General features: G+C 45.0%; 1 protein-coding gene across 8 annotated transcripts in view; it reads right to left on the bottom strand.

Annotated features, from left to right (window-relative positions):
• Nucleotides 1-15,470, bottom strand: part of KIF1B (kinesin family member 1B) — a 77,104-nt gene that overhangs the window by 8,853 nt on the left and 52,781 nt on the right. For all 8 annotated transcript variants that reach the window (XM_027882497.1, XM_027882499.1, XM_027882500.1 and 5 more), the window contains 11 exons: nt 11,146-11,264; nt 9,386-9,471; nt 9,122-9,251; nt 8,633-8,792; nt 8,007-8,097; nt 7,425-7,543; nt 6,511-6,566; nt 3,756-3,864; nt 3,003-3,069; nt 2,539-2,623; nt 2,179-2,284 (listed from right to left, as the gene is read on the bottom strand). In XM_027882497.1, coding sequence (XP_027738298.1) covers nt 2,179-2,284; nt 2,539-2,623; nt 3,003-3,069; nt 3,756-3,864; nt 6,511-6,566; nt 7,425-7,543; nt 8,007-8,097; nt 8,633-8,792; nt 9,122-9,251; nt 9,386-9,471; nt 11,146-11,264 — 1,128 coding nt within the window. The remainder of the gene's footprint in view (nt 1-2,178; nt 2,285-2,538; nt 2,624-3,002; nt 3,070-3,755; nt 3,865-6,510; nt 6,567-7,424; nt 7,544-8,006; nt 8,098-8,632; nt 8,793-9,121; nt 9,252-9,385; nt 9,472-11,145; nt 11,265-15,470) is intronic.

The raw sequence follows: 15,470 nt of genomic DNA, 5'->3' as shown, positions 1-15,470 counted from the left end.
ATTTTAGTGTTGGTGAAAGGTGGGGAATCGAGAGCATTGAAGGCACAGAGGCAGAGCACAGACAGCAGAGTGCAAACTGACCCCCCCTGCACAGCCATGCCTGGAATCCCCTGCCTGTGATCCCACCTGGAAGGGGGAATGGGAACCCAGTCTGAGCAGCTCCTCTGCCAGCTGGTAAGTTAAGGAGCAGCAACCACGTGGTTAAATTTCAGATGCAAATCCAGCCCCAGAACAGAGGCTGAATGGCCCTCACATGGCAGCCACTGCTTTTTGTTCAGTGCAATCCTGAGCTGGAATTTCAAGTAACCATTCAATCATTCAGTCCTTGGCTTGGTACTTCAAACACATTACAGAGGCTGAGACAGTGAGAAGTTCCCAATTTAGTTCTTTGAAACAGAACAAAGGAAGAAAATAGCAAGGACTACAAATAGGGGCTATATTTGATGGTACATTTAGAGAATCAGGAAGACAGAAGGAAGTTCTCTTGCATGTGAAGGAAAATTCACCTTCACAAGTCCCCCAGTGAACTGTACCTGAATAAACCCCTGACACAAAGCAGGAGGAGGAATACCAGTTCTGGAAGAGCTAAGAGGTGTCCTAATGGAATTCCATAAAAACTAAGAGGGAGGTGGCAGCAATACAACCAGGACATAAAGCATTCTCTTTTCAAGAATCTTTATGCACAAAGGAAGCAAACAGAAAATACCTAGGCATATCCTTATCAAGAAAGAGCCTGTAAAAATATAGAAAGAGCTTCGGTTAGTGCAGCCAAAAGCAGAACAGAAAAGCAACAGCTGAGAGGAACAGAACATGTGGACTTAAAAAACAAAACAAAGCAAAAAAACCCCCACGGGAAGCAGAAAATGGTCTGCAGACAATGAGCAAACATAAGACATATCCCTTACCAGGGCCTCAGTCCCACTCCAGCACTGCCATGCACTCATCCCACAACTTAAACCTTGGCATTATGGGAAGAGGTGGTCAACAGCTTCATCACACTCATCCTCCACCCGAGTGACCCACCTCAGGGGGAACTGTGGAGCTGTACAGGAATTTACTGAAATTGCCAGAGAACAGAAAGCACAGGACTTTCCAGCTGCAAAGCCAGCAGTGTCAGACTGGAAACCAGCAACAGTGGCCCCATGTTCCAGTTATACTGATCCATTAACTCAGGCACATGAAAATATCCACTTCACAGTGGGAGACAGGGAGGAGCTGCTGAAGCCCCTGTCCCTGCCTGCCTTTACAGACACCAGGTGGCAGAGATATCCCATGGGCAGGAGCAGCATCCCAAACCCACCTGCAGTGCTGCAGTGGTGCAGCAAAGTGCAGGTCTCTAACGGAGAAGGAAGAAGCCATTTCAGTGCCTCGGAGGATCCCGACTCCACACCCAGCAGCTGCAGCAGAGATGGGCCCCAAACCCCCCTCCCCTCTGGAAACTCACTCAGAGCTCCACTCCAGAGTTATTCCTGCTTTGCACCAGCTGAGCAGAGCCAGGGAGTGGCCCAGTGACGGGCTGGTGTCAGGAGGGAGAGGCTGTGCCCAGTCCCACACTCTGCCTCGCTGCCCTTTGCTGCACATACCGAAGCAGAGCAACGTGCAGCCTGAGCTTTACAGCAAATGCACCCAAATGAGGGACACCCAGAGGCAGAAAGCCCTGAGCCCACCCTGCTGCTGCCCACAGGGGACATGGGACAGGAGTCCATTCGTGAGACACCCCTAGAAACCCACAAATTGTGAATTTACAAAGCGTGGCTCTCTCTTCGACTGTCACATGCTTGTTCCAGGATATAGGTATGTCCACATCTGTAAATGCATCTCCCAAAATTGTCCTTGTACTTCAGTGCTGTGCTCTAGCACCAAACCTTGATGTCAGTTTAAAAGTTCTGGGTTAAATCTTGAGACTCCCTGAAGCTGTTCCTTTCCATCCTGCCTTTAGGGTCCTTACACATGGAAAGTAATTCAGATGCACCATCAACAAATCCTTCAGGTAGATCAACAGGTTTGAGCAGCAGTAAGAAGTTCTGGTGATGTTCATTCTCCATCTGCCTGCCCCATGCCCATGGAATGCTACATTTAATAATTAGCCACATTCCCAGCTTCCCAAACACCCTGCCAATACCTCAGGAGTCAAACACATTTCAGATTCCTGCTGAAGTGCTCACTTTAGTCCCTTACCTGTTGGAGCTGTGAGAGGACTTCAGGTATTTTGCAGAGATAATATTCAAAGACAGAATGGCATCCACAGCAGCCTCATCCACCTCTGCTTTGTTTCTTATACGCCCTGAAATGGGGAGGGAGAGGAATCAATTCAAACTCAACCTGCAACACAACAGGAATTTGTTTTCCCAAATACCATTTCAGACCACGTGATTAACAACTGGAAGATGCAAAACTTGAGTTTTAACTCTGGATCTTCTTAAAAATCCTCCTCTCTCAGGCAATGCTCATAAAAATGACAGAATCTGGTACAAAGAGGGAATTACCACTGATAGTTTTGCTTCCTTACAGGGCAAGGCGTGAAAAGAGTTTACTCACCAACAACCAGCTCCCTCACATCTTTCCAGTGCAGCTCACTGCCCTTCTCATGGATAATGGTGACTGTGATTCTCCGCTGGATTCCCTGGGGGAGTTCAAAACCAGAACACTGGTGAGGCATTTACACACACACACACACATCTGTTCTGCAAAAGTAAAGCAAATAAGATCATTTAAACTAGTCTGTAACTGAACAAGCACCTCTGTGTTTCAGGGCCCTAAAATTAACCTCAAAGGGATGTTATATTCTCATAGGCAACAGAAATGAACTCGTTCTCTCTCCTCACTCCACAAAGGAAGAGGTTTTTTAACCTAAAATAGCCCTGAAATTGTTGTGCTCTCCAAGATAGTGATGAGCACAGCTGGCTGGGAAAGCAGGACAGGAAAGATGCAAAACCCACTCATCAGCATTCTGGAACCCCCTGCAGAGGTGAAAGCTGCTGTTGCACAGCTTTTATCAGTACCTGGTGCAGCAGGAAGGTCCCCTGGCAGGGCAGGCCCCCAGTGTGATCCACGATGGCAGGGATGTACCTGGGGGAGACAGTGGAATCAACAGCAGGAAAGAGGGACCAGCAAAGCAACTCCTGCTGCCAACAGTTACCTCACCATAGGACATCTGAAGACAAAGAGTGTTTCTTTGTACCTACTCTCAGATTACTCATGGCTCCTACTCTCAGACTCCTCGGGGCTCCTTTATGGCACTACAGGATCAGTGAAATACAGAAGTACTTTATATTGTACTTCCAGTACTTCTGGAAAACTCTGTGGAATAAAGAACCTAAACACCTACCAGGGGGAAACCTTCTTTGTATCAGAGATGAGCACAGAACAGGACCTGCTCGATGACTTCTGGAGCACAAAGTCTCTGCTGGCCCAAAGAATTGAGACTCGTGGCCCACACAAGGTGAGTTTTCCCAGTGCCTGTTCAGCTGGTGTGCGTGGAGCTCTCAGTGAAGGATCACTTCAAGTGTGAAGGAATGTCATTTTATCTCTTAAATCCTTTCCAAGGGGGTGAAAGGATGTTTTTTCTGTGTCTTCGCTCCTTTCCAATGGGGACAACTAATGCCAGAAGTAATTACACCCCATCACTACAAACCAGCCAAAGACAACTGCTAAAAATGAGCCTGGTCTGAACACAACAAAGGTGTGGGGGGGAAAACCCCAAAATTCCCATAAAGCACTGCTCTTGAAACACAAAATATTAATCCAGGACTTACTCCCCCGTTGGCTCCAGTTCGCTGATCTCAAACCACACCAGCAGGTCGTATTTGCTCACACTCTGGCCCAGGCTGGGTTTGCTCAGGGTGTTCAGCTTTGTGGCTGGCACTTCAAGGCACAAAAAAGGAGAAAGAAGGAAAAAATATTGGTTTACCAAGAGTGAACAAGTAAAGCTTGCTCAGGGCTCACAGGAATGGGCCATTTCAGTGATCCTACTTAATCTATGGACACAGGTAGAGCAGAGATTTCTGCACGAAAATGATGGTGCTTACAGCAACGGTTATTGTTTTTTAAATCTAGATTACTAGAATTAAAAAAAAGGTTAAATAATGAAACTAAAGTGTATCCAGAGGGCTTGGATAAATGCTCAGCCTCTCTAGATCCACAGAAAAGAAGATTCCTCTAATGTGCATCACAGTTTGTGGTTTAGAATTGCTTGGGTCTGTTCATCTGCAGCATCACTCACTCAAAAAGCACATTTCCCCTTCCCCATGTAAGAGGAAAAATACAGAGCTTAAGACTTCACTTCTTGATGCCACAAACTGCCAGACTCCTGCCCCACTTGGATAAGATATTGCACATGTAAAAGGGCTGAACAAGACTTACTCCAGAGCCTTAATCCTGCCAAAGCATTTCTGAGCTCCTTATCTCTTGGTATTAGTGATTATTACTGGCCAGATCCTCTCTAACTCCCTTCATACAAATGTAGGGATAAACCATGTGAAAAAATAATGGGATATCTGAAATTCTGGGAATAACCTGATTCTCCCTCTCACACACTCACATCACACCTTTTAGTTATCATTACTTGACTTCTCTGTTAACTCGTTGCATGTTTGTAAATGGGAACACTTTAAAAAGCTCAGTTCCTCTGCAGTCTGACAGGGATTTTTGTAACCCTGCAACTGATTGTCCATTTTTTCTCCTTTCACATCCTAACCTTGCTGTTTTTATGAAGCCAAGTAACTATTCTCCCCTCTAGCCTCCCAATCCCCATTCTTCCCTTGCTCAGGTGTTCTTTAGGTTCTCCCACCTTCACCCCTCTGGGTATCCTTCCACATCCCCCAGGATTAAATTTCCCAAGCACTGGAAGGGCATAAAGGTCCCCAGGTAAGAAAAGGTCCTTCCAGGTGTGCCCTGTGAGGTCTCCTAAATTCTGTGTATTTTAGGGGTAAAAGAGCAGCTCCCTCAGAGGGACAGATTGTACGAGTTATTCCCGGCACAGCTCCAACACTGAGGCTCATCATTTACCCTGCTCACACATTCCTGGGGGCAGTAACCCTGTTGGACCCATCATATCCAGCTGTACAAGGACTCATCACAACTGCTGACAGCAGGAGCAACATCCACCACTCAGGGCACCCCAGCTTATTGCTGAGCAGAGAAAACTCAAAAGCACCAGAAGAGGAAAAAAACAACAGAAAAGACACATTGAACTGAACATGAAAGCTGGTTTAGATGTTCTCACAGACTTGCTGTTAATAGCCAGCATGCCACCTTTTGATTTTAATAAAACAGAACACAATGGAAGTGAGGAACAGCACTGTTAGTGGCAGAAAAGGAAGATGAGCAAAAAGGAAAGCTGTACAGAACACAGCAGAGTGTTGCCTCTACAGCTGGCTGTGTTTTCATTTGCATCTCTCATCCCAGGATCACAACACTGTATGCAAAACACAATAAAAATCAGAGCTCTGGGAAATTTCAGGGAATAGATGCAGTGCCACAGAAAAAAAAAAATCTGTGACTCCCAGCACATTGGAGTCTACAGGTTATTTATAAGGTTCTCTCTAAAATGTCTACATGGTTCTCCCTAAAATAGCCCTAAACTTCAGCAGAGCATCATCCTTCCACGACCACACCCATGGCAGCCTCTATTCCTAAGAATAAGGATATGATAAGGACAAAAAAAAGGAATTTTGAAGCACATTTTGGAACTACTTCTACATCTACCAGGGCTGAAGGGTGGCTACTAACCATCTCGTTTGGGAGCCCGCTCACTCTGACAACTGGGGACAGGCAGAAAGAGAAAAGGTGGCAGCTGGTCAGCTCCATCCTGGAAAGCAGCCACAGCAGAGGAGGCCAGAACGTTGGCATGCTCGGACAGCGTGTTCAGCACATGCACGTTCACATAGCCAGACATGAGATACCTAATCAACTCAATTTTCCTTTCATGGTCTGCAGAGGGAATGGAACACACACACACAGACACCAAAACAAACAAACAAACAAACAAACAAACAAAAGGATGGTAGAAATATGGAGGTGAGAGAAACACAGAGAAGGAGGAAAATTAAAAGGTGAAATGGGGGTGGGGGGGAAACAAAAAATCACAAGAGAGTTGAGCATGCATTAATCCAGTTAGGCAAAGGAAAGCAAGGATCATTTCAACAACACTGACTGGCTGCATGAGAATGTGAGGGAGCAAAAAATGAGGTGGTTAATGAATAAGCAGATTTGCAGTCAGGTGCTCAGTAAGCACAGGGAGAGCCACAGCCACATCTCATGGAATATGGTCAACACCTCAGGAATGGAATTCTACCCTTTAACCAACCCAGCAGCACTTCCTGCTGAGGGGGCTGAAGAGAAATGAAAATAAAACCCATAAAAAGGAAGAGAACCGCCCAAGGCAGATTCAGTGCCCTTCACAACTCTCTCTCCACTACACCTCTTGGTGTCCTGGGTACCTCAGGAACACACCCCAACCTCCACAGTCAGGAGCAGACTGTGCTGTGCAGATCAGAGAGCTGCTCTCACCTGGCTTTGACAGTGGCATGGGGGGAGGAAAGAATCTCCGGGAAGGCTGTGGAGGGCTACAGAGAAATAGAAAGAATGGTCAGTATTGAGGCAGATAACACGAAAAATATGTTTTATTTAAACATACACACCTGCATTTTGTACATATACACCCATTTTTGTCTCTAAAAATGCCCTCACAATTCTCTGAAGACAGGTAAATACCACGTGTCAGGAAAAGAAGTGGACTCAGCCCACTAACTCAGGTCCTTTTTCTATTTTAACCTCACCAATCCTAGATGTCAGTAAAATAATAAATTACAAGAAATTACAACTTCCAACAGCTCTACCCCAGTTCTGCACTGAAAAGTTAAACAGGTAACAAGCATTTCCCAAAATAACTTTAGGAAAAGGAACCAGCCTCAGCTGGATTTCCTCTAAAAATCAGCCTCTTCAAGGCTCCTCCCTTAAGCTCTGAAGACAAGGATGAACAGGGGACCTCCAAAAACTCAAATGCTTGGCAGCTTTGGTAGTAACTTGTCAAAGGGTTGAGAACCTTTTGTTTTCCCCCACTCTCATCTCTCCTCCTTTTGTCATCCTACCCTTCGGCATGAGGCCACCTGCCCTGAGGGAACAACGACCCTGGAACCCTTGTGAAGGTTTTCCCAGAGCTCACAGATCATGGCTGGGGCTCCCACTACAACATTCCACCACCAGGAAGGGTGGTGGATGCAGATGGATTGGCAGAACAGCGTTTGAGAGGGTAGAACAATTCCATCCATCACCACGCTGGGTCTCTCTCACTCACTGTCACTTCCATCAGGAATTCTGCTTGCCAGGGTGTGGCTGGGTAATTCCAGGAGCATGGAAAACTGCAGAGCTACCCTGAGCATGATCCCAAACTGCCTCTGTGCCACAACAGCGACCACTACTACCTGTTGAGGTCCTGCCCTTGCAGGTGGAGAGGATGCTGCTGGTAATGCCCAAAGACCTCAAAGACAATAGGCTTTGTTTTGATGTACTCCACGAAGGATTCCGTCACTTCCACGGCAATCTGTGAGGGAAGAAAATGAGGCATTCAGAAAGGAAATACTTCTCATACCAGTTAGCCTCACTCACAATAAAAGCACCTGCATTCCTTTTTGGTTTAGGCATTAATTCCACTCTCTGATAAAGGAGAAAATGAAAGCCCCAGTATCAGGCACTTCAAATGGGAGAAGAGGAGGTTGCACGTAACCAAAGGATTACACATCTCATAAAAACAGCTGTATTCAGTCCATCTGAGATGATGGGCACTGCTATTCACACATATGTTTTATTTCCTGAACTCCAGACTGTTCCCATTGTACACCCTGGAAAGGAAACTGGGATTTCAATGGCAGGAAGCAGAGGTGAAAGAGAAGAGTTAAATCTGCCCCACAGAATCATTCTGTGTTTTGGTTTCACCCCCCTGATCACTCCTCTTGGTGTCTGCTCTTAACAACTCTTAATCACTATTTGTGCAAAGCTTTACTCACATTCTGGACGTGGTAGAAGCCCAGGGGAGTCCCTCTGCCGTTGTTTTTGAGAGGTTCTGTGGAGAAAGCTTCATCGTGCCGATGCAAAAAGCTTTGCAAAAAGAGAAAATCAACCCAAAGTCAGCAACCACAGAGTGCTTTAACGAACCCAACTCTGAAAGGAGACCTTAAAATCCTAAAATAAATTTATTTGGCTGGAACTTTGGAGGGAGCTGAGTGATGGCCTAAAGCTGGGAATAGCCTAGTGTTGTAGAACTTGTTCCTGTACTTGTTTTATGGTTTTATTATTGCCATTTTTTATTCTCTTTCTCAAGAACAGAAGCCAAAGAACACTTTTCACTGCTGAGTTACTGATTTATTCAAGGGTCATGCAGCTTTCATTCCAGTCAGGCTTATGTACCATCTAGTATTGAATTCAATTTAACACCTTAAGATATCTATAAACTACTAATTTAAGAGTCCACTTTGATTCCTAATTCCTTTCTGCACAACTTTATTCCTGCTAACACAAAGCAGGGACCAGGGAATCCAGTGGCCCCCAAGGTACTGTGAAAAGCTCTCCATCAGACCCTCCACTGTTCTTTGCTCTATCAAACCATTAATTGGAAAGAAGGACAAACTCTTACTTGAACTGGCAGAAGATATCTGCATATTCAGGCAGGATGCCACTGGCCTGGAGCACTGTCACCCGGAAGGTGAACACACTGCCCAGCTTCAGGTGGTCCCCAATCTCCTCAGTGAATCCTTCCAGAGTCATCTTCCCATCCAAAGTGGCTGACTTCAAGTCTTAGGGACACACAAACAACCGGCATGAAATCACTTTTTTCTTTCCACCCCCCTGCCCCTCTCTTTTCTTAAATTATTTCTTCAGAAACAGCTTAGTCCCATCAAACTTTTTTTTTTTTTCTTTTGAACCCAAATAATTTGCTGATAACCAAAAGATCCAAACACCCATGCTATGTTTTTCAGGACAGTTCTCCAAATGAATAATTCCAGGATCTCTCACATGCCACCCACAGGTTTCACCTCTCCCCAACTATCATATTTTGAAGGACACTCAGACCCCCCTACATTTCCCTCAACTTCTCCCAAACTACCCCACATTTCTTGCTCACCCAGCTCATTCATTCTGTTGATCTCCTCTGGAGGAGTGGTGACCTCTGATGTCTGTCCTTGCCCTTCCACAATTCTCAATTCCTCCAGTGACAGCCCAGACCGAGTCATTGCAACCGAAGAAAAATCACTCTGAAAAATTAAATTAAATTAATTGGCTTGTAACAAACTCCTGCAGTTTCTCCTTCTCCTACAACACAGGTTCTTTGTTTAGAAGCACAAGCTACTACATTCAAAGATACCAACTCTATTCTAAGGCTTCTTACCTTGTCAAAGTACTCGTTGTCAAAGGAAATTTTAGCTGTGCCAGACTGTCTGATACCAGATCCATAATCTGGGGCTTCTTCATCAGCTACAAAAATAGGGGAAGAAAACATAATTAGTGATGGGGAGCAAAGGGAAAACCCCTCAGTCACTGAAATGGGAATTCTCATTACACTGGAAACCAGTCCAGGAAGCAGAAGAATCCTCCAATGACAGGGTGGAGTCAGTGATGGAAAAAATCATGTCAGAAATCTACCCATCATCAACTCCAGTGTGGGAAAACAAGAAGATAGGCTATGAAGTTTCATTATGAATATACTTGAGAGAATTTTTAGTGCAAAACAACTTCAGTACTCATTTTGATTATTTATTTACTTCTGATTACGATACTGAGGTAAATTAACCCTGACTTGAACTGCCATCTGAACTCCCTGAGCTCAGCAGTAACACCAGCAAAGCTCCCCCAGCACATGCTGGAAGTCTGAAAGGCAGATCTGTGCACATTTAACCTCCTCCTCTTCGTGGAGAGCAACAACAACAGGGCCTGGTTAAGTGCCAGGGATTTCTCCCACAATAAAGGCATGTTTGCAGGAGAAATCCCCAGATCCTGAATGTGTTCCAAAGCTTTGCTTTGAAAAATGCCACGGTCCTTTTTGAAGAGATGTCCCCAGTTTAATTTCCATTAGCCACGGTGTATTCTATTTATTGGGATGGATAAATAAGGTATTGATTTGGAAATAGCCAGTCAATGCTAAGGAGACCAAACCAAACCAGAAATGCGACTTTTGTGCACATCAGAACAGATTTCAATTCACTGGCTTTAATCCCTGCCAGAGTGATTCTTACACATCTCCAGTGTGAGGTTTCATTAGAGGTTCCCATGGAGAGCGAGGCTTGCAGGGTTACCCTTCCTAGACCAGAAAGAGCTGCTGGCAGTTGGCCACTGCTGGGAAGGACAGATGATGGGAAGGATCCTGCTCTGCCCAGAGTGGCCAAGGCTGACACCAGCTGAGCCTCCTCACACTGGCCGAGTGTAAAACATCAGCCACCCACCAGAGAGCTGCAGCTCATCTCCAGCACACACACAAGGGCACTTACCAGCCCAGATACCCACCCTCCTCCTCCGGAAAGTTGGGATTTAAGCAGTGTGTTAAAGCAGTTTCTAAGTCTTAACACTTTTAGAGAGGCAACAAAGGGGAAAACTGCTGCTGATTTGTGTTTACAGCATGCTGAAAACTGTCATTTCAGCACCTTCTGCACCTGCTCTTGTCAGACACTGGAGAAACACATTTCAGAGCGTTATTTGAGAGGGCAGATTGAGCACAGCAAAAATTTGGTACATTTAACTTTGCTGCAAGTCACCACAGCTACTAAACTCGCAGTACCCTTGTCTGCTATTTATGTTGGGTTCAGGAAAGAAGAATCTTTGCTTTATTTCTAGTTTTCAGACTATCTGATCCTAGTTAGCTCTTTCACTGTCCTAAAAAACAGTGTTGCAGTAGTTGCCAGGCATAAACTTCAGAGGTTCAACCTCATCACTTCAAAATCTGATCAGCACTGTTTAAAGATTTGTTCCTGCTTGGTCCGTATGACACAACAAACGAAACCATTTCCAAAGCAAGTTAACGACAGAGAGCAGGTGTTCTCTGCAACACCAAAATCCAGTTAGAGTGTCAAAGGTTTGATTTGCTTGGCTGGTTTACAAAGCTGCAGCCGTTGCCAGGGCCAGGAGCTGCCCCGGGGAGCTCCCGCGGTGTCTCACCTGCAATGGCCTGAACCGCCACGCGCAGGAACCCTCGCACCTCTCCCTTCTCACTCACAACAGCCACCCTGTGGATCAGCGGCACCGGGTACAGCAGGTTGCTCAGGTACACAAATGCTCTGGGAAGGGAGGAAGGAGAACACAAACCAGCGTTAGGCAGTGAGGTACAAAACCAGCCCGCGGAGCGTCGTTGGCTACGGCGCCACTCAAACCTCCAGGCACTCCATCTCCCAGACCTGCACCGGGTCCTGGGTCCATCCTGGCCACACAGGGCCAAGGGCAGCCACAAAAACCCTCCCAGTGGAGCTCAAAATGCTCCCTGGAGACACATCAACGAGCTACAAACACACGGAGGACACAGTTTTAGGTGATGGTTGTATGGAAGGTAATTGGAGATGCACCAGAGTTGTGAATGGAGCTGTTAAGATGGCAGAATCTAAGAGAGAACTACTGATTAGAAAGAATTGCATATTGTGTTATATATTTTATTTACATATATGTATATATGTATGAATATGTATTATGTATTGTATTATATATGTATTATACATTATATGTGCATTAATGTATATATATGTAAGTATATGTATTATATATTCTATGTATACTGTATTATATATTATATTTACATATATTGTAACTGTATTATATATTATATGTACATATATGTGTGTATATATATGTATTATATATTCTATTACCTCTATACTGTATATTGTATTATAAAGAACTTTCCCCCAAGGTAGTTGGAAGTGATAAATTAAAATGGAATTGATTACTGAGCTCACACAGCCTCAGATTTTTACTGAACATAAAAAACTCCTCTTTTAAAACCAGACTGACTGAATGTTTTCCCTCTTCTACATTCCTTTGGTAACTCTGTATGCAGAATAATCAAAATCCCCCCCAACAAACCACAAGTTATCACTCAGGTTTCTTGGAAGAGCCACTGAGTGTGCAGTCAGTGGAAGGCTGTCAGTCCTCACAGCTAAACCTCTTTAGGAGCATTACATTTATTTTTTTAAAAACCCAAACCAAAACAAAGACCAAAACATCACAGCAGAACTCGGGAATTGCAGTTTACCAAAGGAAAAGCAGCATTTAGGCCCACAAGTGGATGGTCCTGCCAGGCACTTTTAAAGTTATACACAAGCAGGGTCTCTTTTGGAACAGTAAGGTAACCAGTTTAACTGTGTAGATTTTAATTAAAAATCAGACTAACTAATTATGAATAATTATTTATGTAATTTTAATCCATTTCTGCACGTTAAATGACACTAAGCAACAGTAACCTGTTCAACTGATTTCCTTCCTGCAGTTCTTTTTATCAGCCTTTAGTTTTGCCTATAATGAATTCCTCTGATTTATAACTGTCACTGTTTAACATTCCCAGGACAAGTCCTGCCTGCCCAAAGGGAAGTGCTGCTCCTTGGGAACGTTCAGGTGGCAGGATGAATCCACCCTCTCGGAATGACAAGGTGGTCAAAGAGGTGTCAGTTGTGAACCAAAGACACAGAAATAATGCTACTGAAAACCAAAGGGATGACACAATGCAATAGAGAAGAGAATGATTAATAAGGCTATAAAAGTAGCAAAATAAAAAAAAAATATGAAGAAAACCATACAATAACAACAACAAAAAAAACAACTGCAACATAACACTTCAGTAAGATTAGGATTTAATTCCTTTTCAGTCTGCTCCAAAGTGAGGTAAGCACTGATAAAGCAGGGGAAGGGAGAAGAGACTAAATTTAAAGTAGCAAAATGAGACGTTTAATTTCTTTTTTTTTTTTTTTCCCCTTAAGATATCATTTTCACTTCCAGCTTTGAAATTTCAGGTGATGCTCATCTGAGAAAGCAGATGATTCCAACCATAACAGTTGGCACTGCTGACTTGGACTGGCTCAGGGATGGAGTTCAGGAAGGTGTGTGGTTAAATGTGGTCAAATCCACATTTCAAGCCAGGGAGAACAGACATTTCCCAACAGAAAGGAATCCAAAGAGCCTTGGACTGATGTGCCCAGTGAAAGGGAGTCTCAATAATTAAAGAGTCAGGCATCACAGAAGCCTTCCCACCCCAAAGCCAAACTAATGGAAAGTGAAAACATCACCTGCCTGAAAAATAAAAATACCTGTTTGTTTGCATGGCAAAAGTTCTGAAGCTGCTACTCAAGTGACAGCCAAAGCACTCAGCTGGAGTAACAACTACAGTGTGACCATCCCAAGGAAAACAAAAAGCTATTTCTCCTCTTCCTTAACTTCCTTCCCTCCAGTCACTCAGCTCACTGCAGTCATTTTGACTTGGACAAAGAAAAGCACATCATGCAAAAAGCTTTGAGCTTCCTGTTTGTTGGTGAAAATGCTGGATTCTCTTCTGTGGGAGGGAGAGCAAGGGCACGTGGGCTGGACCAAAACAGAGCTGGTTCCTGCAGCAACCCTGCTCCCAGTGCCGTTCCATCTGCACAACCCTGCTCCCAGTGCCATTCCACCTGCACAACCCTGCTCCCAGTGCCATTCCACCTGCACAACCCTGCTCCCAGTGCCATTCCACCTGCACAACCCTGCTCCCAGTGCCATTCCACCTGCACAACCCTGCTCCCAGTGCCATTCCACCTGCAGCAGCACTGCTCCCAGTGCCATTCCACCTGCACAACCCTGCTCCCAGTGCCATTCCATCTGCAGCATCACTGCTCCCAGTGCCATTCCACCTGCAGCAGTGCCAGGTCAGGAGTGCACAAAATCTTAAGGTTCTCCTCCTCCTCTTCCCTCATCCAGGAGGATTCCCAGTCCCCAAACATCCCCTAAGTGTCCCCCTGCACCTTAGCCCAGCAGACTGAAAGGGGGGAGCTGGATTAGCAGAAAGATTGGTGAGGTAGAATGGCATACTCACAACAGAACTAGAAATTAAATTTGACAAACACGGATTTTTTTTTTTTTTTTAAAAAAAGAACCAAAACAAAACCAACAGAACTCAGAATGATGGCGGATGTTTTTAAAATGAACACGTCAAGATTTGAATCAGATACCCCACAGGCCTCTCCCACCTCCCTTAAACACAGAGCAAATGCCTGGTATGTCACACCATAAATAGAATCAGCCTTATAGACAGCCCAGCATGCCAGAAGAGATGGCTAAAGGGACCAGCTCTTTTTTTTCCTTTTCTTTAGAAGTTACAAATAAAAGACAGTCATAGCACAGAGAGAGGAAGAAAAAAATTAACTGTGATGGCCAAGGAGTTGAGCAACTACATGATCCATTTCCCCTCTCCTTCGTGACCTGCACTTGTTATTGCTGATGAACCCCCCAAAAATATTAAAATCATTTCATTTGTCCTACACATTCTACAGCACATGACCCAGCACATAGCTGGAAGTGATAAGGAATCTGGGTTTTGCTGCAAATTGAACACCACCTTGTGCTCAGGACAGGGTCTGTGTAGATGGACATAGCCCTGGTCCTTCACTGTTCAGAGCAGTGGAATTCTCACTCTGGAAGACACTGAGGACTCAAAATAGCTCCTGTTCAGTGGTGCTGCACAGTCTAATAACAGCTTTCTGCTGACACAACAGGCTCAGCAGAAGCACAGGAACAGAAATAGAATAGAAACCAACAACTGGGAGAAAGTCCCTCAGCTCTCCACCCAGATAATACAAACTCAGCTTCATTTCTCAATGCCATTCACGGCTCAGTCTGTGCAGCCCCCACCCAGAACTGCTGCAGCTCCATCTCTGTCCATGCAGCTCAGAATTCCCTGTAAAACAGGGAATGGGAAGCAATTTGTGCCATTGCCAGGAATTACCACTGCTCTCATTTGACACTGGATTTGCTCAGCTGGTGCTGTGCTTCCCGAGGAGTTTGTGAAACCAGGATGAACAGCCCAGCTCTTTCCCAAGGCCTGACGGAGCTCCAGGAGCTCAGGCTGGGGATGCCAAGGCAGGGGCAGGGAGGAGCCCTGGGCTTCAATGAGCTGACAGCCACCCCCAAACAGCTCAGATGGCTTTCCCCAAGCTGGCTCCCAACCTGAACCAGATTAACCTGAAAGAATTACACCTTATAAAACACATTATCAGGTGTTGCACATAAGGGCACAAATTCAGAGACCACACAGGACTAATGCAGCTTCTGGCAACTTCAGCAGATTTTGTCTCAAAAACGAGGTCAAGGAGGTTCCAAGCCCCACTCCAGACAAAGACTGAGGTTGGACAACACAGCCACACTGATCTAAAAGCTTGGCCAAGACCAGCAAACTCAGACCCTCCTTTTCACAAATAATGCAAATCAAGTTTCCTGCCTTTGAGGCAACTGAAGAAGGATCCCACCTTTCT

This window comes from Empidonax traillii, unplaced genomic scaffold (genome assembly GCF_003031625.1).
Source record: "Empidonax traillii isolate 1590-97213 ecotype Southwest subspecies unplaced genomic scaffold, ASM303162v1 scaffold106:size2091409, whole genome shotgun sequence".
NCBI lineage: Eukaryota > Metazoa > Chordata > Aves > Passeriformes > Tyrannidae > Empidonax > Empidonax traillii.
The sequence above is the reverse complement of the archived record's forward strand: the minus strand, read 5'-3'. Positions and strand labels throughout refer to the sequence as shown.